This window comes from Erpetoichthys calabaricus, chromosome 12 (genome assembly GCF_900747795.2).
Source record: "Erpetoichthys calabaricus chromosome 12, fErpCal1.3, whole genome shotgun sequence".
In the NCBI taxonomy this organism is placed as follows: domain Eukaryota; kingdom Metazoa; phylum Chordata; class Cladistia; order Polypteriformes; family Polypteridae; genus Erpetoichthys; species Erpetoichthys calabaricus.
The window spans coordinates 58,873,786-58,897,925 of NC_041405.2; the positions used below are offsets into that span (position 1 = coordinate 58,873,786).

The following is a 24,140-nucleotide window of genomic DNA, read 5'->3' on the forward strand; positions in this document are numbered from 1 at the left end:
TTTTTTGCAAGCCCAAGTGATTCAGATTCTGCTCACAACACAAATGTACAGTTACTTTTTCTCAAATGGCCAAATCTTTGTCATGCTAATCATGAAAAATTAAAAAAAATAAAAATCAGATTTTATTATACATACTTAACTTTTATCGACATCTATCTTATCTCTATATTTATTTTTCTAGTATCAGAATGTAGTTTAAGTTAATTTGTTTTGGGTTCAATAGATGTATTTTTCATATTTTCGATTCTTGTTTTCTTTTTTCACATCTTCGCGCCCCCCTAGGTGGGGCCCACCCCACAGTTTGAGAATCACTGTTGTAGAGGGGTTATTTGTAATACACTCTGTGGCACTTCAAGCTAAATTAGATTCCCTCGGTTATTCAGCTGTCCATCGGTGTTATATTTTTGTTATAAATTGTATTTAGTCTCTCTTTATTTACTAAACATTTAATACGATGATTAGAAAACAGTTATCTTGTTCAGGCTTTAATTTAAATCAGCATTTTCATCAACAGGTTATAACCACTTTGGTACGCAGGGTGCTTTGTATAATACAAAGTTTTAGAAATTCTGTTAACGCTTGGTAAGAGCCTTCCATTTTACATCAGTTATGAGCCCCTGAAAAATAAGAATGGTTGTCGTATGTTATATGAGCCTATACACTATAGGGCTGATGATTAGGCTTATTTTGGACACGTTAGGCAATTCAGGAAGGAAAATGTTTTAGTGAATAGTTACATAATATCTATTATATGTGTTAACACAAGGATTAAAATTTTACTAAAACTGTGAGGTTTTATTCTTTCTTTTAGGTAGTCCATCTATCATTGAAAATGGCTTTTCCCCTCTGTTTGTGAAAAAAAGCACATTTTGTTTTAGTAGCATTCAGGGTGAAGGGGATATAAGTTTGAACTGGGATTCCAAGAGTCAACAAGTGTCTGCAATCTTCTTGAATACGAGTCAAAGGACCAGAGTTTGTGCAATGATCACGGTCAGGGGCAGAGTTAAGCTAGACATTATTATTCCAAAATGAAACATTGACTCACCCATATCACAAATATAAGATACTAAAAACTAAAATTTACAAATACTAAGTCACAGAGGAGATTAATAACATATTAAGACCGGATCAACAAGGGGTCACCCCAAGCTCACAGCACACTACAACAGAACCTATGTGTTCTGCGGTATATTATCAGTTAAACTGTCATCTGTTTAGGCAGTTCCACGGGGTTGCAAAGAGTTGGGGAAAACATTATTTAACATCTGCTAGTATGATGCTAATTAACATTAGCCTGTTATTGTTAGAATCTTATCTGACACTAAAAGTAAGGCGTGTGTTCCTCCTGATTCAGGAAGAACATTAAATATTGGAGTTTAGAATATTAACTAGACTGTTAGTCTTGAGGGTAAGGGCATTTGTGCCAAAATAATTAAATAAATAAAAGTTAATTATGAAGTAAATAATCACATGAAAAAGTGGAGCTATAAAGGAGTTTTTACAATTTGAAAAACTGCCATGATGTATAAAAAAAATTGATAGATGACAAAACCAGCATGAAAAGAAACCTTTTGAAATAAATAATAAGCTTTTTTGACATGTGCAGTCTGGAATAGTCTGAATATGTCTTAAAGAGTTAATTTTTAAATAAGACTTATTAAAAATATTAAAATTGAATAAAGCACAGAAGTAGCCTTTAATGATATCCATTAGTGTTAAGTACAGGGGGTGGGGGGCAGGTTCAAGGAAGCGGCAGACATCCATCAAAACCCCCCCTTGACAGGTCCCAGGGGGAGGGTTTAAGGAAGGGTCACACATCCATCAAAAAGGGGCGGGGCTTAATGACAGCCCCCAAAGGGGCGGGGCTTAAGGTCATAATTATTTTGACAGAAACACCCTGCATTTAAACTATTCTTGGATATCAATATGCCTACCCCCCTGAAGAGTGTTGTTCACTTGGTTGGCTGTTGTGAAGGAGTTTCTCTTCACCATGGAAATGATTCTGTGATCATCCACCACTGTTGTCTTCCGTGGATGTCCAGGTCTTTTTGCGTTGCTGAGTTCACCAGTGCTTGCTTTCTTTCTCAGGATGTACTAAACTATAGATTTTGCCACTTGTAATATTGTAGCAATTTCTCGGGTGGGTTTTTTCTGTTTTTGCAGCTTAAGAATGGCTTCTTTCACCTGCATGGAGAGCTCCTTTGACCGCATGTTTTCTGTTCACAGCAAAATCTTCTACATGCAAGCACCACACCTCAAATCAAACTCCATGCCTTTTATCTGCTTAATTGATAATGACATAACGACGGACTTGCCCACACCTGCCCATGAAACAGCCCTTTGAGTCAATTGTCCAATTACTTTTGAGCCCCTGAAAATGAAGGGATTGTGTTAAAAAAATACTTTAGTTGCCTCACATTTTTATGCAATCGTTTTGTTCACCCCACTGAATTAAAGCTGAAAGTCTGCACTTCAACTGCATCGGAGTTGTTTCATTTAAAATTCATTGTGGTAATGTACAGAACCAAAATTAGAAAAAAGTTGTCTCTGTCCAAATATTTATGGACCTAACTGTATATAGAGATTATAATATTTCTATATTCTAACCCTCGTTGAGTATAGGCCTACTATATAAATTGTTTATTTTTGGCCAGAAGTAAAATTGAGTTTGATATCTCTGATGAACAGTAAATAGATAAACATCAAAATTTAAGCATTTTAGGAGCCATCCAGATCAAAACACTTAAGACCAGATGTCAGGCATTATAGATCTAAGCACATTGCCTGGACAGACAGCGGTAGTGTAAACTGCTTCTTCTTTATGTATACACTAAACCTCCATTAAACATCAGGCTATTTTCAAGAATCAAGAACTCTGTAGCGTGCAAATGGTCTAAAGTGGCTGGTGACTTTGTTAACAGGTGGATTTTTGAGAAATGAGATTAAAGTCTGGAGAATACAAGGACAATAGACACTTCTGCAGAGACAGCTCTATGATCCCTAGATGCATAAACTAAACTATATAATTAAAGTCACATATATTATAATGAAGATATTCTAAAATACATTTCAGATATCTTCACATTGATTCATGTCTGAGACACCTAAAATATATTACAGATGCCTAAATTTCCTGATATCTTAAAATGGGATCCTCCTCCATTTGTTGATACCTTTGTTTTGAAATAAAATTTGTGACAACTTTAAACACATTTTAAGGTATCTTTAAAAAAAGGTAGTTATTTCAGCTTTTCTGAATGTCATTTTGATATATCTAAAATGCAATTAAAATCTCTCAAATACTACTCCAGGTGTCTCAGTGTAATGCACTTTCAGATTATCTTAAACACTGCCTTATAATTTAAGATTTTCCAAATATATTTTGAGATATCTTGAAATAAAACAGGAAGTCCTATTAAAAAAATAAACAGTTCCCGATTATCTTAATGCATGTGACACCAGCGTTCATGCTGTATATTTCTAAATGTTATTTGAGATCTATTGAAATACACATTAAGTTATTTTGAGATCTCTCCAACGTACATCTGACTTGTCCAAAACGCCACGTATACGCGCCAGCCTTTTGCCATTCTTCCCCTTCTCCACCCCACTTCATTTACAGTATACCTTGAGCTTCTAGCAGATCGCTTGTATAGATCCTGCTTTCCGCTCTGTGCCTATCCTCACAAATGATACGGATGAACTTGAAAGTGCCGATGTTGCTCGCGGTGTGTGATTTAGTGAAATCTGCAGCAAAGCTGTGTCAAGTGTTCAGAGTCTATTTTTGTCCGCTTGCACTGGCCCATCTATAATGACTTCATTCTGTCGCGGATCCACATGCGCAGTCCTGCGCTTTATTAGACGCGGATCACAGCCACACGACAAGTTCGCTCTCCAACAGGAAAAACTTCTAAAAACTGCAGTCCAGAGATAAAGAGTACGAGAATGGGAGACGCTGAGGTGGATGCTGGTACAATGGAAGTAGATGACGATTCTCAGAAGATCGATATGTCACTGGGTGGGTATAAAATGTTGTAAAACATTTGAGTGGACACATTTAAAATGAGACGTTTACAAACAAATCCTAACGTATGAAACGTTGTAACACATTTGAATGGATACATTTAAAAGAAAACATCCTAAAGAAGGACAATTGGCTATAAAAGACCCCCCTCAAATGACATCACATCATTCGCATCATTTCTATCGGGTCTTCACTGTTGTGCTTTCGGTGCGATGGCTCCACCTCTTGCACACAATTGCTAAATAAGGGAAAGTTAAGTAGCCGCAGATGCGTCACTTAGCCTTAGACATCAGTCTGGCTGCTCAGATGGGGTCAACGAGATTAAAATACATTTAAAAATAAAAGCGTGGAAGGCGTCTTGTGAACACCAAGATTACAAAGTGGTGTAAGGGGAAAGTCGACTTCGAAATATTCGCCAAAAAAAACACGAAATATTTAATTTCAAGTGCACACATTTCTACGACTGCACCGTTAGCCGCGGGCTCACATGTTAAAGAATTGCATTCGCATTTACCTCTTAAATTACATGCATGCTTTATCCTGTAAAGATGTTCTCATTTAAATTGATATTGCGTCTTTAGAACATACAGCTAAATGGCTGTACGAACTGCACCAGTCCAGGATTCCTCACACTGAAGTCCGGTCACAAAAAAGGACAATGCCGCGTGTGTCCAAATTAATCATCTGGACTTACGTAGAGCACGTTTAATAAGAGTTATAGACTACTGAAAATGCAAGTAACTAACAAGTCATATTTTTAAGCATTCAGGAGGTTTTACGGCACACTAGGGTGGCGCAGAGACTAGCAGTGCCTGTTGTGAACTTTGTAAGTTGCCCCCGTGCTGTGTCTGTTTTCCTGTCTTTCCACATATATAAACGTACACGATAGACTAACTGGCTATTTTTCAAATTAGCCTAACATTAGTCAGTACCTAATTGTGGGTTATAATGAAGTACCATCATCATCCCAGGGCTGGTTTTTTCTTTGTGGCCATTACTGTTGGACAACACTTTATCTCACATTTATGTTAATTTTTAAATATTTTTTTTCCTCCCAGTACTCATACTACACAAAAATTAATTAGCCTTTTTTAATAAATTGGGAAAGTTTGTCATGTTAAAATGTGTGACAAAGAAGTTTTGTTTTTCAGTTAATATTTCTTATCAAGATTGGTGTAGAACAAGTGGTTTCAAAAAATGGATGATTACTCAGGTTAGGTTCTTTGCCTGGTGGCCAGTGCTCCCTAATGAGCCAGCACTTCTACTGAACTGGGTAAGCAGATTACAAAATGGACAGATTGAGGGGAAACAGATGGATGGAGTTAAACAAGTGAGAGATGATACTGCTCAAATCTGAAACTTAAATTTTAAAGGTTCTTCCCTATCTCTTCACCGGTATGTGATAATAGTAAAAAGCCGGTTTTCTTAGGTCTGATTATAAAATACCCTGGAGCAGACATATTTGTGCCAAGGTGCTTTATCTAAGAACCTGCTTTTAAACACATATGGCACTTTTCACTGGGCCAGGATGTATTTGAACAGGAGGGGCACTCATATCCTGGGAAAACATTTGAGCAAGAGCATAACTTATGGTTTAAACTAGGGAATGGGGTGCAAAAGCCACGGGAACAGTGCAGATAAAGTACTAGACATTACAAAAAAAAAAAAACCCACTAACCCATTAAAAACATACTAAACTGAAGAGGAAACCAAGCATGAAAACAGCAATAATCTGTAAATGTCTTGTTTTAAATCGAGTAGCTATTAAAAAATGTAGCGGGAGTTTTGTACATTTACCCATTTTCTAACCTTTTTAATGAGTTAAGAAATGCTAAATGCTGCTTATCCTGGGAGTGATGGATACAATCTAAGAACCAGCTCTAGACAGGATGTCAGTCCATAACTGGACTCTGTGACAGACACACACACACACACACACACATTCTTAATGGACTGTTTTAGAGTAACAATTCTACTTAACCTGCAAGTCTTTTGATATGAACAGAAGTCTGTAGACCCCACAAAAAAACCCACACAAACATTTAAAGACCACATAGGCAGATAGGGCTGAGATTTGAGCCCAGGAAGCTGGACTAGAGATGCAGCCCAGTGATTTTGGTGATGCTATGCCACCTGAGGTTTATATAGCTGTAAAAAAGCTGTATCATTATAATAGTTACAGAAACATGGCCAAATCCACGAGTGAACCCATGTTATCATGAAAAGGCAGATAACAATGAAGAGGCAGAGGCTGGTGAAGTACATAAGAGCAGCGTCCTAAAGTCAGTCTTCAGGTTATAACATAAAGATAGGAGGTGTGTTAAAAACCAGGACCCTTTAAAGCATATGGTAGCGGCCAGAGATGGCTCTAATTCAGTTATTGCAGAAAGTCACCAGATTAATATGCTACACAGTGACGTCACATTTAAAAGCTTTGGTGTGAGAATGGCTTTCACCACAACATTTCAGAGCCAAAGAGGCAATAGATAGATAAACTGCTTAAACCAGGGGCTGGTAGTGCTAGGAATATATTAATTTTTATTTCTCATTAATGAATCAGGTTTATTTGAAAGCAATGAAATAATACATTATGATATTGCTTTTCTTGTTTTCCCCCTTTTAATATTTTCAATAGTTTTTTGATTGGTTTTCCCCACAAATAACATGATAGGAAACATCTTGCCTGAAGAAGGGGCCTGAGTTGCCTCGAAAGTTTGCAATATTGTAATCTTTTTAGTTAGCCAATAAAATGTGTCATTTTGCTTGACCTCTCACTACATGATAGGAAATAAAGAGAAAAGGGGAAGACAATTGTAGGAGTTAATCTCTAAAAGAGACTGCCAAATTTTACAAAACTGCTGCACTGATACCTTTGGGTGAACTTTATTTTTTTACCAGTTTCGCATGCTATGGTACACTCCTAACACACTGTGAAGTACAAGGTGGTGTCGATAAAGGGTGACATAACAATGTAATAAAAGGCAAGTGCATCAGAATGAATATTGTGAAAGGGAAATCGTATAACTTAATTGTGAAGACGGCAATGAGCAGATTGAGGGATCAAAATTTCTAAAAATAAATGTCTGGTAGAGTGTAAGTGAAAGGGAGGATGGAGACAGATGGGAGCCCAGTCCTAGCGGGGCTGGAGAAAGTTTAAAACATGAGGCAATATATCATTTTAAATGGCACCAGTCCATGTATTTTTTAGGAAAGTAGTTTTCCATTTTCTGATTATGAGAATAAGGTTTTATCCCCAGAATTGTTTTAAGTGTTTTAAAGGAGGTTGTGTTTTAATGCAAAATAATATGATTTAGAAATGTTCAATTTATCTGTAGGCTTGTTTAATAGTTGTTTTTATAGTAGGTAGAGGAGCTAATCTGGAAACAGATCAATGATTCAACATACTGTACAAAACCTCTAATCTGCTAGTCAAGAAAACAAGGTTTCTCTGCAAACAAGCTCTACTTTTATAAAGTCATTTAAATGTTGTGAGACTGTTTTCTTTAAATCTGTTTCTAATAGTCTTGGGTCCTATACTCGTGTCTGCAAGGATGTTACAATAAAGGTGGAATATACAACTTTAAAATAAAGTCATAAAAATGAGTTTAAATTGGCATGCTGTAGTAAAAGAGACTTTAAAAGCCCACATGTAAACTGGGAAAAAGCCAATAAGGGTCTGAAATGTTAGGGCAGGATTGTTTAGAATTAATAAATCATTGCTTTAATCAATAGGGGCAAAACATCAACAACAGCTGTTGATCATTTTAATAAACGAAAGAGAATTTATAATAGAGAGTTTGTTTTTCTATTAGGAATAAGACATTGTGCTACAGTATAATTAAGGCAATTTCAAACTGGAAAAAAAACTTATTAGGCAGTTCTGCCATTTTTGGGTGTGTAACACAATTAGTTTTGTGATGTTTTGCCAGTTTGAAGAAAAAAAAAAAAAAAACTGCACAATCAGTTTTTCCAAATTTTGAACTTTCTTTTTCCAAGCAATGTAGAGATGAGCCCTCACCAAAGAGTCAGTCTGACACAGGGCACACTCAAGCTCACACACACACTCTTGTGTCACCTTACGGTCAGCAGTCAATCTAACATGTATACCCTTGTTGATGTGGGAGAAACCAGGACTTTGAACACAAGCAGCTGAAGCAACAAGGCCACAGCACTTATTATTTTACCACTCAAAGTAAAACCTGCTATATTTAATTACAATTATAGAATTATAAGCCCTAAACAAATTAAAAACATAATGTCCTAGTCTGGGACATCAATGTCTGTTCCCAGGAGGGCAATGGCTTCATGTTTTTTTTTTCACTTAGAAGTCAATTATTGCTGCTATTACAAAAGGTTTTTTACACATCCATCCATTTGTTTTCTAAGCTGATTATTAATTTCTTCCTTATGACCATTAATTGCTGTATTTATCGTTACACATCAGCATTTAGCTTTGACTTTCTCTTAACTCCCCAGAACAAACCACTACAATAAGTTACAAATAACAACAAAAGGAACCAAGAGCTAACCAATTGACTTAGTCCCATTTCATATTTCCAATAGTTTCCTTACTTGTTTGTGTACGTATGTTACTCAACAATTAAGCACACAATAAGTAATATAGTATTTTACAATCAAATTCAAACTAAGCTTCAACAGTGTCCTAAACCTGTTTGGAGAACTATGAAATTAAATAACCCGTCATGTAGTTGTCACTCAAAAATATTCGAGTATCTTGAGGGTTAGGCCCAGCATGCTTTTTAAGAACCAAATGAATGTATCCTTGCAAAGTTCTAAAGAATTTTGGTAAATTACATTTTTTTAAATAGAGTTGGATATCTCCTTACCAGTTTGTATTATTAAGTGGACGGGGTTTTTCTCTTTCAAATAAGGTGATTTCCAGTAATACTCTGAATACTGTTGTAAGTAGAGCAAGATATTACTGTATGTGGTTCCAAAGGCATCACACAGAAAGCAAGTTTTTTTTCCCAGTATGGCCAATATGGGACATTACTAAAACACATAACAAAGTGGAGCAGGTACCTGATGACATCTCTCCAAGTTAAAGTCTTGGCCAGCGTACATTTTAAATAACCTGAGTAGAGACAAGTTTGTGCTGTGGAGTGCTGTTATTGAGGAGTTAAAGGCAGGTTTCCATTCTTTATCTCAGATTCTGATTAAAGTATTCCTTCAATATTGCCTAAAGCATGGATTCTTTCATTTGTTGAATTAGTGGACCCAAATAAAAAAAAAATTATACCATACTGAGAACCAAGAAGAGGATTTTTAGCATAAGGACAGGAAAACTATAAATAGACAATTTTGTGTAGGTTAGAAAAGTGCTACATAAATGCAAATAGCAATGGACATATCATTTAAAACAGCAAATACATCCATTATCCAACCCGCTATATCCTAACTACAGGGTCACGGGGGTCTGCTGAGCCAATCCCAGCCAACATAGGGCACAAGGCAGGAAACAAACCCCAGGCAGGGCACCAGCCCACCGCAGGGCACACACACATACACCCACACACCAAGCACACACTAGGGACAATTTAGGATCGCCAATTCACCTGACCTGCATGTTTTTGGACTGTGGGAGGAAACCACGCAGACACGGAGAGAGCATGCAGACTCCATGCAGGGAGAACCCAGGAAGCGAACCCAGGTCTCCTTACTGTGAGGCAGCAGCACTACCACTGCGCCAACGTGCCACCCTAAAACAGCAAATGTTTGTTTCTATTCAAACATATTTTTTTTCACATCAGTATTACTAAAAGAGAAAGGCTGCAAACAAAGATATTGTTAAGGAAACAATAATTATCATTCAAAACACGGAACAGATTCCCTTGGTACCGTATATCACTGCCAATGTAAAAGCTTAGTGTACAGTTTAGTAAAGCTGACAGTTAAATTCTTCTTTATAACAGTTTAGTGTGTGGATGTAGTGATTTTTTTTTAAAAGGGCAGTATGAATGATCACTTAACCTAGTCACTTGACTCATGATGCTCGAGAGTACTGACATGTTGCACATTTCTCCTTACAGACAACTTAGTTGTATGGAGTTAATTAAGGAATAAAATGGTCACAATAATTAATTAATTCAGTTTGTTTCCCTTGTATTAAATAACACTATTGTTTTAAAAATAACATGTTTTAAATAAGCTCCACTAATAACAATATGTCCTCTAAATGAGTATACAAATTGTTCCGCATATCCTGTCATTTAACATTACACTAAACTGAGTAACTGAGTTAAGTAACATAGCTAAAGCATTCCAAGAAAAATGATGTGGTTTTTGTACTTTATACAGGTGATAAGATAAATCTTTGTGAATTATCCGGCTAACAGTCAAATCTGAAATTTGTAATGCTACTGACTGACATCATTCTGAATGCTGAAGGCTCTGCTTTACATCACATCTCAATCTTTTCATATTTTCTGGTGTTCTCAGAGTTTTCAGTGGTCCAATTAACATATCCTTCACACTACCAATGGATTGATATTCACAGAGCCCCTTTAAAATAGTTTAACCAGAAGAAATTATTTTTCACCAAGGCACATTAAAGTCAATATAAAATCCACTTTGCATGTCTGTTACAGATTTACACTCAATGTATGTTGTATGGATGAACATGCAGTAAGACATCGCCAATTCTTCATGGCTATTGAAGTGTATTTACCAAAGAACTTTGCCACAACATTATATACCCTGTTGACTCAACCCTAGAACACCCTAAAAATAGTCACATCCTTGAGCTGCACCTGTTTTTTCATTTCAACATTTCAAAACTAGTGCCACAGTCCTTTCACCTCACAACTCATTGTCAGTTCCTCCTCTCTCCCTGTTTGTTATACATGTCTTTACTCTCAGTCATGTTAGTTTGAGAATTTCACAAGTTGTGAGGAGAGTGGTGGTGTTGTGGGGAATTTTAGTATATTTTTGTACTGTGGAAACAAAAGCATTTTGTGATATATTAGTAGTTGTTTATAGGCTAAGTCTTAGATCGCATACTACCACAATAAACTGTATGCTAAAAAGAGAGTGGTATACTGCCCATTGCAAAATTCATGCTTGAATGAAAAAGGCTAATATTATTACAAAGGCATGTGGTGACATGCCTATAGTTTATGGAAAACTGGCCTAAAGTCATCAAAGAAGGTACTTTTGGAAAAAGTGTGGTAGTGTGAATAAATACTGCTTATAGTGAATGTTCATTATTGAACAATAAAACAGCAAGTATCAGTAACAAGTCAAGTCAAGTTGGGGAGTATACACTGGTATAGTGCGTTGCTACACCCACTACAACTCAGGATCCCGGTTTGCAACCCCCCAGGCAGACACGCGGTCCAGTCCCACCCTCCGGAAATGACCCTCTGTCTGTCCGCAGCCAGGTGTTACGTGGGTGATCCCTTGGCCTGGTCCAGCCACTTGGGTCCCCAACAATGAGGATCTTACGAGCCGGATCACCCTCGGGGAAACGTGCTACATGGCCATAGTGCCGTAGCTGACGCTCCCTCACAATGCAAGTAATGTGCCTTATTCAGGACTCTATGAGCAACTGTTCATTCGACACAAAGTCAAACCAATGGTACCCAAGGATTCTCCAAAGAGACACAGTACCAAAGGAGTCCAGCCTTCGTCTCAGGCCACTGGATAGTGTCCATGTCTGGCAACCATATAACAAGACAGGAAGCACCAGGGACTCTAAAGACTTGGACCTTCGTCCTTTTGCATAGATATCAGGAGCGCGACACACCCCTTTACAGCGACCTCATTACCCCCATGCTCTCCCAATCTATCTACTGACTTCATAGGAAGAGTCACATGAATGTCACTGCCAAGGTGACAACAAGGTCGACACTCTCTCCGCAGACAGACACACTGCTGATGGCTGTGCCCAAGAGGTCATTAAAGGCCTGGATCTTGTTTTTTATCCAGGACACTCGCAAGCCCAGACACTCAGTATCTCGAGTTCCCCGATCAGAGCCTCCATTGACTCCACAAAGATCACAGCATCATCAGCAAAGTCAAGATCTGTGAATCTTTCTTCACCAACAGATGCCCCACAGCCACTGGACCCCACGACCCTGCCCAACACCCCAGTCCATACAAGTACTGAACAGAGTAGCAGCAAGAAACACACCCCTGACAAACCCCAGAATCAACTGGGAAAAAACGCAGTATCATATGTATATATATATACTTTTCCCAAGTATCAGTAACATTAACAGACAATTAAGGAAACCTGGTAGGTATAGTGTTACAAAATTTATGATTTGCATATAATATGGGCTGTTGTAGCATTAAATTAGAGACTTGGATGTTTGAAGAATGTAAATTTATTGTAGCAGTAGTATGTGGTGAAGCCAGTAAAGGGACCATGGCAAGGTGTGAATTTTTAAATTAAAAATTGTGTAGCTAAGACTCTGTGTAGGTGCGTGTTGATGTGAAGCTGCACAGCCCTAGAATCATTAATAAGGAAACTGACAGTTCGTGTTTGCCCATGAAGGCATGATCAGCGTGGCTATTTCCTCATTCATGTTCCTTGAGTCGATAGTCAGAACTCACCGGCACCCACTGATGATGAAACATGAGTAGGATAGAGAAGGAAGAACAGAAAAAAGAAGATAAAAACAGAGGTTAAAAGAAGAGGGCAGGATTGTGCTGGAACCAGTGCAGAGGAGTGTAGGCAAAGCAGTCAAAGGACCCCATGGCAGAGTGAGGGCATAATGTTTAAGGGGTCTATCACTTCTGGTGAGTTAAGGAACAGGAGCTATCAAGATTTGTGTAAGCCTATGGATGCTGAAGAATGGAGGTAGGAAGGTCCTAGAAAGTACTGATTGAGGTGGCTGGGATGAGGGAGAACCAGAAGGTTGACAACATTCACTTGTGTTTTCAGCCCTGCTGCAAGACCCTTAGAGGCTGAGCGTGGGAGTTAATGGAGAGCAAGCACTCGGGAAAAGGCAAGGGAAGAGATGATCCTGACTATGCTTTTATTTCTGGTTTTAAATGGAAATATTTATTGAGATTTACTTATTGGATTTTACCTTCATGCCTTGGCTTTTATTGGATTATTTATGTATTTACTGAATTGCCCTGCACTTTGGACACTTTGAATAAAACACACAATGCACTGTTTGCACAAGCCTCTTGCTGCTATGTGTCCTAATTCACCCTAGTCCATCGCATTCTATGACTATCGATGTCCCAAGTTCAAGGAGGAGTATGCCAGCTGCAAGCAACCCAGGCATCACAGAAACAAGTTGCATCACCCTGGAAATGGCATCAGCAATGTGTTACTAACTGTATGAGCTGGTATTCCATCATTTAAAAGAACAGCTTTAGCACAAGTGATAGGGGTAGCCTGAAAGAAAGGCACGCCTGCTAATGCTGCATAATATCCAACTAGTGCGGCTAAACTGAGCCATCCCTCTAAGGACAGGGTGCTACCAAATACAGCAATGTAAAGGGCAAAAATCTAGTGGTTTGGGGCAAACAAGCACTGCACATCATTACATTATTGCCATAAGCAGGACAAAAAAACATCTGCAGTCTAATTCAGCAAAGAACTAAGTGTATCAGAAAGCAAAGTGGACTTACTGGGCTTTTCTGTGGAGTTGCTGGAGAGTCTCAGGCTGAGAGCCGGGATCTGGACTGCCAGTTGAAGCATCAGTACATGAAGAAAGACAACTATGCTAAGTTGTCTGCTAAGGCCCACTGGCCTAGGTGCATGGCTACTGGCAGAGCTTCAAAAATGGATTGGCACATGGAACTGGGAGAAGTGTGGCAGATTGTGTTGCCAGTGACCCCCAGGTGAACAGTGCAGGAGGAGTGGTGGAACTGCACAGGCAAAGAACAAGGAAGATTGTAGTGACTTTACAGAGCAGTCTAAAAGGGAGAGTCTTGAAGCTGAGATCCTGGACCTGGAGCACTGGTGGCAGTGTCAGTTCAGAAACAAAGGCAGCAAAAAGACCAGTACATCTGCAGATTGATGCAAGAAGGTTCACCTGTCCTCATAGAATGGACAAATCTCCACACAAACTCCGCAGCAACCACTTGAGAGTGCAGTGCTCAATATCCCAGCTGCACTATCTGACAACAAAGCACACAACACCCCTGCTGATATGCTGGATGACCACAGCAAAAGAGAAGACCTCCCTGCCATTTCAAAGATTTTGTGTACCATTTCAAGGAGTTGGAATATGTTGATGGGGAAGGTGATTTTGAAGGGAGGGGCTATGTAATGGCATTGACAAGTTGCATGAGCCTGGATATGAAATTAACAGAGTTACTGCCACTTTACTGCCAGCTGCAGGGTAGCCTATAAAAATGGCAATCCTGCCAAAGTTACACAATTTTCCAGAAGTGCAGCTAAACTGACCTGTCCTTTGCGAGCAGCAAGCAACCTAAAAGAGCAATGAAAACAGCCAGAATCTATTAGGGCTGTGTCACAGAGCTATGGTATTATCAGTATGGAAATTGGTTAAAATCACAGTGCCAAGTACCTTCATATTCTGGCTTCTTCTTATGCAAACTCCAAACTCTCACTTGTCATGCCTTCCTTATATTCTTGGGCATACTTTCTGTTACTGCTAATGTTACTTTTAAAAATCTTTAGACATTTAATGAAATAACAGGTTAGACAATTTAATTTAAAAGGTGAAACTTTCTGACCATTTAAGGCTTTTCTGCATTTGTTAAATTCAGTTCACTATTCTATTATTGTAAACATACCCTCAATTTAAATTTAATTTTTCTGTACTGTAATTTTATAAAATTACTAAAGCTGATATTTATGATGAAAGAAAAAAGCAGATAGATAGATAGATAGATAGATAGATAGATAGATAGATAGATAGATAGATAGATAGAGACACACAGGTATTATACTGTATCTATGTGTGCCTCTTTATTTATGGGCAAACATAAGACCCCCCCAAATGTACACATGGGGCAGCAGCATATTCTTCTCTCACTTTGTTAGGATCTTTTTTAATTTCTGCACGGAGGCTCAGCAATTCATATATCATTAGTTATTCCACAATGTATCATTTACAACATTAATTACAACATACAATAACAGTCATGGCCTAAAGGCATTGAGATCATTACCTCATAAATCAAAAACTAGTTCAGTGTTTTCTAACTTATTCAATTGGTATTCTCTATGGGAAAATTACTTGGGCAGTGCCAGTTTATTAACAGAAAATAAGTGCAACATTGTCCCTTTGTCTCCTTCTTTGTGCAGACTTTGAAAGGTGCTATATAAAAGTGACAAATAGTCCCTTACAAAGCATATGTCCATCTGTCAAATTTTGTGTTATGATTTAATTAAACTATTCACTTTGTGTCTACTGTTAAACTGTTTGCTTTTCAAAAAATTGATATCTGTTTTTAGAAAGGTCAGCAAAATATCAGCTTACTAAATAAAAAAAACAACTTCAACAAAACAAGACTAGTCTCATCATTGCTTAACTCTTTTTCAGATGATATTATCAAACTGGGCGATGCAGAACAAACATTCTTACAAGCCTCTCCCAATGAAAGCCTGCAGCAGCATGGAAACAAAAACAGAGGACTTCGAAAAAGAAAAACTTTTGGAAAAAATCAGTTTAATGTAAGAAAAGGGTTGCCACAGATTCAACAAGGTACAACAGTTTTCTTCTTTTTAATTCTCCTAAAATCTATTAGTGCTTGAAAAAGAGCTCACTGCTGCCTTGTAGGTCTGAGTTGTTAGGGTGGTGATATGCAGATCCATGTATCTGTTCTGTTTTACCATCCATCCATTCATTCATTTCTTTAACTTCGATAATCTAATTTAGGGTGGCAAGGACCAACTCTGGAAAGGGCCCCAGTTGTGTTAGGTTAAAGGACTAATTTAGTGCAATATTTGGATCTGGAGGATCTGTAGCTAACCAGCCAAATCAAGCATTTGGATTGTAGAATAAAGCAAAATATGGATGGGCTGAACCCTTGAAGAATTGGTTGGGAACCACTGCTCTAATGTAGTCTTGTGTTTAAATTGTGTTTTTAATATTGCATGGTCAGTAAAAAACAGTCAGATGTGTAATTATTAATAATATAAATCTGGGAATGTCTGACACCATAGCACCAATTTCAACTGCTGCAATCCATAAACAACCTGAAACTTGACTCTAGTTGGATCCTTTAAAGAAAGACACTTTTATTTTATATTGTAGAACCCTATAGGCTACGCTCAAGGAATGAGATGCAGCAAAAATTCAACAGAAGGCCACCCTACAACCTCAGGAGAAGTGGCCCTGGAATAAACTCACCATTACTTTCTACAAGCATGAGTCCCATAAATCGTATGCCATTAAGGGGAAAGGTGAGACACAAATGCAGTTTGCCTTTGTTGATGTTCATATTATTAGTTTTTTATTGGTGACAACTTTTTATTTGTTGTGCTATGATAAAGCTAAATATGTTTTTGTGCTTTACAATTCTTTGCCTAGAATCCACTGTGGTGCAGTGGCCTCACAGATCTTGGGGCACATCCTGACCCTGTCACTGTCAGTGTCAGTTTTTATATATTCTTCCTGTGTCCAAATGAGTTTTCTAGTTACCCCAATTGTACCTAGAAAAAGGGTGAATGAAAGATAATTATGTTGCATGTCTTTTCAAAAGTTTTACAACATTTATGAATTTTGTATATTTAGTTAATGTGCCTGTACTGACCAGAACCAAACCCATACTTCATCCTAACCAGCTGCAGAGAATACTCATGCATATGCCAAGAAAATCTAAACTAACCAATCAACCTAACTGAATGCTTTTGAAGTATAAGTGGAATCTTACATGAATATTAGATTAGATACAATAACCTTTATTAATCCCAAGGGGGGATTTAGATGCATACAGTGACAGAAACAAAAAAAAACAAAGATACAGAATCAGAGGACAAATGATACAATCAATCAATAGATAGATAATTACATAAACAATAAATGTATATTGTGCAGAAAAAGCAAATTCAAGAGTATAAATATATAGTTTGGGATGTTTAGTCTGAATTGCCTGATAGCAGCAGGAAGAAAAAATACCCAGAGGAGCTTCTTAGCACCCCCTGGAGGAAGAGGCTTGTGGCTTAAAGTGCTCCTAGAGGGGATTGTTCATGATGGTATCCATTTTGGGCACCAATCTATTTTCCACAACTGATTTCCTGTGTGTCCAGGGTTTAACCCCTGTGATGCAGCTGGCTTTCCTGGTGAATATGTAACATCCAACCCAGTGGGGACCATTGTCCTGCAGGGTGATGTGTTGCACCACAATGTCCCAGCACTTGATAGTAATTTTACTTTTTTTCATTCAAATATTAGGGATACCATGCCATCTTTGCATTAAATCACTGTTATATATGTGTATAACTTAAGCAGAGCTCATTAAATTAATAGATTGTGAAAAATAATATTGTTAAATGAATATATATATTAATAAGATAAATAATATAACCTTCTCAAACCAAATTCAGGGTTGTATGGGCCAGAGCCCATCCCAGCAGTGTCAGCAAGGTAGCAACCACACTTGGAATCTCACTAGCCCATCCTGGACGCACAGGGACAATTTAGAGTGACCAATTAATCTTATCTGTACGTCTTTGGAGATGTGAGAGGAAAAGAGTACTACCCAAATGAAAAACCACAAAGAGAGTTTGCAAACTAACAATCACCAGACGGGAATGCAAACCCAGGCCTATGGCTCCGTGAGACAGTATGCTGAAGAATGTACCACTCTAGGATTAGCTAAATCAGCCTTATTTTAGTTCATCATTATCTTTCTCAAAACGCTCATCTGCCTTCAGTAAATGCCAGGTTCAAGGTGCTCTTATTTGAAGAAGTGTTAGGGTGGATTCAGCCATCAGGTCAGATCTCACCAGACACAAAGACCACAGTTGCTGCCACTCTGACACACATCATGATTAAATGCATTATGTTTGTATTGTGGCATTTACGTGACAGTCTATTTAAATGATAGCAAAAGTCTTGTCATTCGTTAAAGTATCTGCCAAGATATTGGAACGACTTAGATATTAGTTAATCAGACAGTTGGGTGGCCTGATTTCTGTTCTTTCATTTGCTAAACTTCATGTTTTTTATTGTGTATTATCAATATTCCATTTAAGAATATTTACCAGTGTGTCATTTTTCACAGAATAAATATGCTACCATGATAGAAGTATGGATAATTTGTATATGAGTTTATGCACTGCTTTCTTTTTTTTTCTTGTATAGAGCAACCTTGCAGGGATTTCTGGAGGGGTTAATCCCCAAGGGAAACAGTTACGATTTCTGAAAGCACAGCCACGGACAAGAAAAAAATTCTGGCAACCCAATGCTGGACCTCAGCAAACACTAAGGAGGTATGAAGGTGGAAAAACAAACAAAAAAACACCTGTTGTGACTTTGTTTTACAAGAAAAGAAGTTTATTTTGATGCCTTGATTCTAACCAGGGCTTTAACATGCAGTTCATATTACCTTACTGATTAACAATTTGCTGAAATTACACACTAGCATCCAGCTATGAAATGTAATTTACAGACGATATTTTATTCACATCATTTTGAGCCGATTGTGGAGATATATAACATGGAGTATCCCAAATAATAGACAGATCAAAATTAGCTTCTATCATACAGCACGAGAAAGCTGTCAAGTTTGTAATGATTGACCACTCCTTAAAAGTCTCATCACAAACAGTAAAATCTGGAACATCCATCCATTCGTTTTCTACACACGCTTAATCTAGGTATAGTCTTTCAAGAGACACAGCCGCTCTTGGTAACATCTGGGGATTATTTAAGGGACCTGCAGTCACTGCTTCAGTGCAGTGGCATTAACGTTTGTTCATGTTAGTCTGCTCCCTTTAGCTCTCCTGAGTGTGGTTATTTTTGTTTGAAGTCTTCTTGTTTCCCTTTTGGGGATCTATGACTTTTGACTTGTTTCTGAGGTTTAATTTCTGAAAAGTAGATTTTGATTTTTGTTAACTCTTTGCATTTTAATTTGATTTATGCAGTTTGTTTCATTTGTTTGATAATTGTAAAATTTGTATTTTAAAATATTGCATTCTGAATTCCTTACTTTGTATGTATGCTTTTAAAATGTAGTTTTTGATGTCTGCATTAATTTTTGTTTTATCTTAACTTAGTTTAATACATAACTAAATGTGTAATGTTTGTGACCAGTTGTTTTTGATATATTCCCCTCAAGTATTGGCATTGCTTGGTGACAAAGCTGATAACTTGCAGTACATCGAACGGACTAATAAAGAGAACAATTTTAAAATTTTCAGGATTCTTTGCTTCAAGATCGTTTATTGGCATAATATTGCCAAAGGTATACTTTGCTTTTTTATGGTTTATCAGATTTCCCCAACAAAACAGAGCCCTGAGACTGCAACAATTACAGCAGAGACAGAAGAACCAACGACAGAACCATGTGAACTTTAATCGGGGAGTAAGTATGCACTTGTTTTGTGTCTTCCTGTTATAAAATGCTTAGAAGACATTGTGAATAAAAGCATTCCATGCAAGTTTATACTAAAAGGAATAAAAAAAAAACAGACATGCACAGATTTACAGTCAACCTAGCTGATGCCATTCATACTGTAATGGCCAATGTTCCCTCTTTTTTTTTTACTGACGAATAACAGCTGGTACTTTCCTTTTATGATGGATTTCTTCAATCCCATCACACTATATAACTGTTCCCCCATAAAGTATCAATTGATAACTGCAAAGCACCAAAATGACAAGTTCTCCCCATGATGTAACAAACACTGCAAACCATCAATTCATGAACACAGAGCATGTTGGGGGGTGGAAACCCCCATCAAGTTCCAATTGATTGCCATGAAGCATCAACACATAAATGACAAGAGGTTTCCCCATGGAGTTTTAGTAACAATACTGTGCAGCACTTCCAAATTGTTGTGGGTGGCGTGATACCAGCTGAGCAGCAGTTCAAAGGTGCTCCATGGCACCCTGAAGAACGGTTGAATGTCAGTTTGTGCTATTTTGTACTGGCAGTTAAAGTTTGCATACTTGTGACCTACACCAGACCCACAGAGCCTTAATTGCAATGATCTGTACACTTAGGGACCAATATATGGCCAAATGGCCATGGCAGTTGGCATTCATTACACTATCTTTAAAATGGCTATTCCAGGCCTGTTAATTGCCATGTTTGAAGCTAATTGGAAACTAGAAGTGGTTCCATTGGAAAGGCTGCACGTTTAAACAAAAAAGCACCTCATAATGCACAGGCTGAGAAAGCAAAAGGGAAGAACAGGCCTAGGGCCTAAGGTCAATTATGTCCTGATCTCAGAATTTAAGTACGAAGACATTGTTGCTAAGGATAGGGTAGCCTTTGAACAATGCCATTGTAATCTTCACCATGACAAGACAAATGGACTAAGTAAACCAAATTGAAGTGGAGACTAGGACCCATTCATTTTTCTATATGCCATGGTTGAATTGTAATGGAAGTTACCCTAGGAAAATGGCATGACCCATGTTTCTCTTTTCTACTGAAAAGCCCAGAGCCTACAGTTATAAAGAAGCATAAAGGACTCATCCGTGTGCTCTTCATACTTTGTAGATATTACTCATCAGGTTTAGGTCCAAAGAACACCTGGACTGTGGCAAACAAATCACAAGACTCCATATCAATATACCTTAAAAGTCAACAGCACTGAAACACATGATAATTTTCTAAAAGAGTACTGTTAAAATTTTAAATGAATGTGAAGAAACAGCTTATTTGGGAATTCTGTTTAGAAATGCTGACTTAAACCTCATCTGATTTAAAATCTGATTTATTGGGATTTTTTTTTAATTAAAGCAGACATAATCTCATTTTATTTGTTTTGCTCAGATTTTTGATATGCTATATTATAAAAGACACTTTGTTAAAAAGGTTTATGGGAAAATGTGTTTCTATCAACTTTATTGTAACATTATTGAATATGTTTCTGCATTTTAGTTCAATATACAGCAAGTGGATGGCACCTTCACTGAGACAAGAAATAAAATGAGAAGGTAAGATGAGGAATGAACACAGTTAACTTAAAGCTACTTATTAAAAGTACCTCAACAGTTCTTATTCTAATTTTCTATACTTTTTCCAAAAAGATGGAGACAGCCTCCCACCTCTGGCTCTGTCCTCACAGTGTCTGTCCCAAACCCAAAGGCAACTAAGGACACAATGTAAGTAAAACTAAAACTAAACTAAAAAACACTTAAGAGTTTAAAGGATCCATCAGATTTCACACTCTACATAACACTGGCAATTGTCTTTTATTGCTCCATACATCCTTCCATTTAGATGTCTGTTTATGTTTTATCTACTGTGTAACACAGACAGACATGCTCGTCATTTCTCTACTCCCACTTTGCAAATGCTATCAATGCAGAAACACTCTAACATATTTCTTTCCAATAAGCAGTATTTTGTTATGTCTTATAATCTTGTCACACTCTAAATTGTCCTGTTTGTGCATGAGTGTGCCCAGTACCTGTACTTTCTACATCAGTGAGAAGGATTAAGCAGATCTAATAACAAAAGGCAACGAAGAGTTTGCTTATCAAAGACTTTTGGGTGCACCTTATAGATTTTGGCCTGCTGATCACAAAAATCACCTTTAAATTTCCCAATCATGTGCCATTTTATTGCAGTTGGCTGTTTTTGTGATTTCCCCTAATATTATACGTTTACATACACAGTACAACAGGAACATCAGTGTTGACGATATACCAAGCACTGTTGTTTAATCTGCGAATGTGACAGATCTGCTAAATAAACTCATTGCATTAAAAAGAACTGGCAACTCCGTAAGCATTTTGTTGAAGGGCAGAAGAGTGTTGCACATAAAACACTTGTTGACTCAACAAAAATATTTTTGCCTCCTCTTCCTACAGCGTATGAAATTTGGTCTGATAAAAATTTTTACAATAGTGATGAATAAGGTAGAAGAAAGATTTCAATATTTCAGTAGATGTTTCCAAGATTAACTGATTCCAAGATTAAGGAAGGCATTTTTCTTGCTCCACAAACAGACATGTCATCCATGACGGAGCTGGAGAAAACAGCATGGAGGGTATTCAAGGGTGTTTTTGTGAATTTTCTTGGCAACTACAGAATATCTCCTAAATAAATGTAAATTTATGTATAGACACCACCATGACAATACCACTCCATTGATCTGAATCTGACTTTGTTGGAAGGGTTTTCTTTGCACCAGTCTAGGAGTCTTGCATATCTTCCCTTAGTAAATTTGGTATAAGTGATTTGACCAGAAGAATCCTAGCATGAAAACCATGATACATCTATCAGAACCACAAAGAATTTTGTCCAAAAAATGATACCAGTAGTATTTCAGTTACTTATAATATCCAATGCCTAAAAGCTAATTTGTCAGTAAACTCAGATTACAACACAGAGATAGTAGTCTGTGATGTACATTTAGCTTTCTTTAATTTCTTCTTTGTTTCCAGGGCTTCAAGATTAAGATTTAAACAGTCATCAGTTCCATCAGACAGACAAACTGAAGCTGCAGATGAAGCACATCCTCAACCCAAAGGGATTCCTTTGAGATTTAACTTTAAAGCAGTAGCCAATCAGGTACTTGACCTGCACATATGCTAATATTCTGTACTGTTGTATCTTTAATGTATTTGTCCCAACTGCAGCATTTGTCCCATGTAGCTTTACAGAGCTGCAAGCCTCTTTGCCAAGTGAAGGTGAAAAATTTCCATCATTCTTTGGTCTCAATGTACCGTATTTGTCTATCTGTTCCTTTTCCACCATGCTACCCTCCACATCTCCAGTTATTGCATCTTCTGTTATAAAAGGAATTCCCCTTACACATTGAAGAGTTAGCCACATAAAACTCTCCATGGCAAACAGGTGACTGGCCAAATAGTATTTCAACTTTATTAATTATTCTGGGTCTGTAGACTGGCTATAAGCACTATGCTGTAGATTATAAAATTCATACTAGATATGACAATACCACATTCAATATTTTAAAACATTTTCCACAATCCTGAATTGGACCAAGCTGGCTCAGTAATGGATTGATGAAGCATTACAGTACAACCTAATAATAAGATGTAAAACACCATGTAGCATATTGAAAGCATGAAAAGTACTGGTGGGATGAATGATTTCCAAGGGATCACACAGTAAGCACATTTACACAACGAAATGAAATTTGGTTCAAAATCTACTGAACATTTGATCGAAGTGAGATCACAGAGTAAACATTCAAGATCCAGATCATAGGATTCCTCTTTATGAGTAATTTTGTGTCTGCACCCATCTAGCATGTTAACATTTGATCTATCTCAGCTGACATTATTTATACTGTAACTTTAAACTGAATCCAAACCCAGCCTGTCCTGAAAACTCCTATAGAAACAATATTAAAATACACAGAGTGATGGGTTTTCTCATATATAGCCAATGTACTGAATACTCAAAGGCTAAAGAATGTTCTGCCAAAACGTAGGCAATGGCAGGCCACAAGGGCAGAAAATAATGTGGATCAGATGAAGTAACATTAGTGAAGATGTTCTGTAATCTTTCATCAATATATAGAATGTAAACCATAATTCACCATCAGAAACACAGTAGCAGGTTTGTAGCCTGTAAGACAACAATCATTAACTCTTGTTAATAGTGCAAAGATATTTCCAGTACTAGGATCATGAGTGCCTTGCATTGCTGACTTATAAATGGTGTAACCAAAATTATTTGCAAAAATATGTTGTAAAATGTTGTAAGTTGCTCTGGATAAGAGCGTCTGCTAAATGATGAATCAGAAGTGTTCTCCCCTAGACTTTCTTGTATACTCAGATATGAGGATGGATATTTGAGGAGTAAACCGCAAGACGATGATCATTTTTTTATATTATGTACATTAAAGAACCATGAACAACAAATCAAATCAAATTAATAATATATTGAACAATTAATATAAAAGTAAAGTTGAATGTATCGGACTCTGCAGCTCCATGAAAAAAAAGTACCACTTCTGGTTTGCAGAAATAGCTCAAAAGTTCATAGAAATCTACGTTTTGTACCTAAT

The 24,140-nt window shown here is 37.4% G+C and overlaps 1 protein-coding gene across 2 annotated transcripts in view; it reads left to right on the plus strand.

Annotated features, from left to right (window-relative positions):
- The first annotated feature begins 3,706 nt into the window (after positions 1-3,706).
- si:dkey-17o15.2 (UAP56-interacting factor) overlaps positions 3,707-24,140 on the plus strand; it is a 34,774-nt gene continuing 14,340 nt past the window's right edge. The window contains exons 1-8 of one of the 2 annotated variants that reach the window (XM_028814645.2): positions 3,708-4,018; positions 15,520-15,681; positions 16,234-16,382; positions 18,286-18,413; positions 19,417-19,507; positions 21,035-21,090; positions 21,184-21,258; positions 22,546-22,672. In XM_028814645.2, the coding sequence (XP_028670478.1) occupies positions 3,946-4,018; positions 15,520-15,681; positions 16,234-16,382; positions 18,286-18,413; positions 19,417-19,507; positions 21,035-21,090; positions 21,184-21,258; positions 22,546-22,672 (861 nt within the window). In that variant the 5' untranslated portion in view covers positions 3,708-3,945. Of the gene's footprint in view, positions 4,019-15,519; positions 15,682-16,233; positions 16,383-18,285; positions 18,414-19,416; positions 19,508-21,034; positions 21,091-21,183; positions 21,259-22,545; positions 22,673-24,140 lie in introns of both variants that reach the window. The other variant, XM_028814646.2, reaches the window with a different exon arrangement.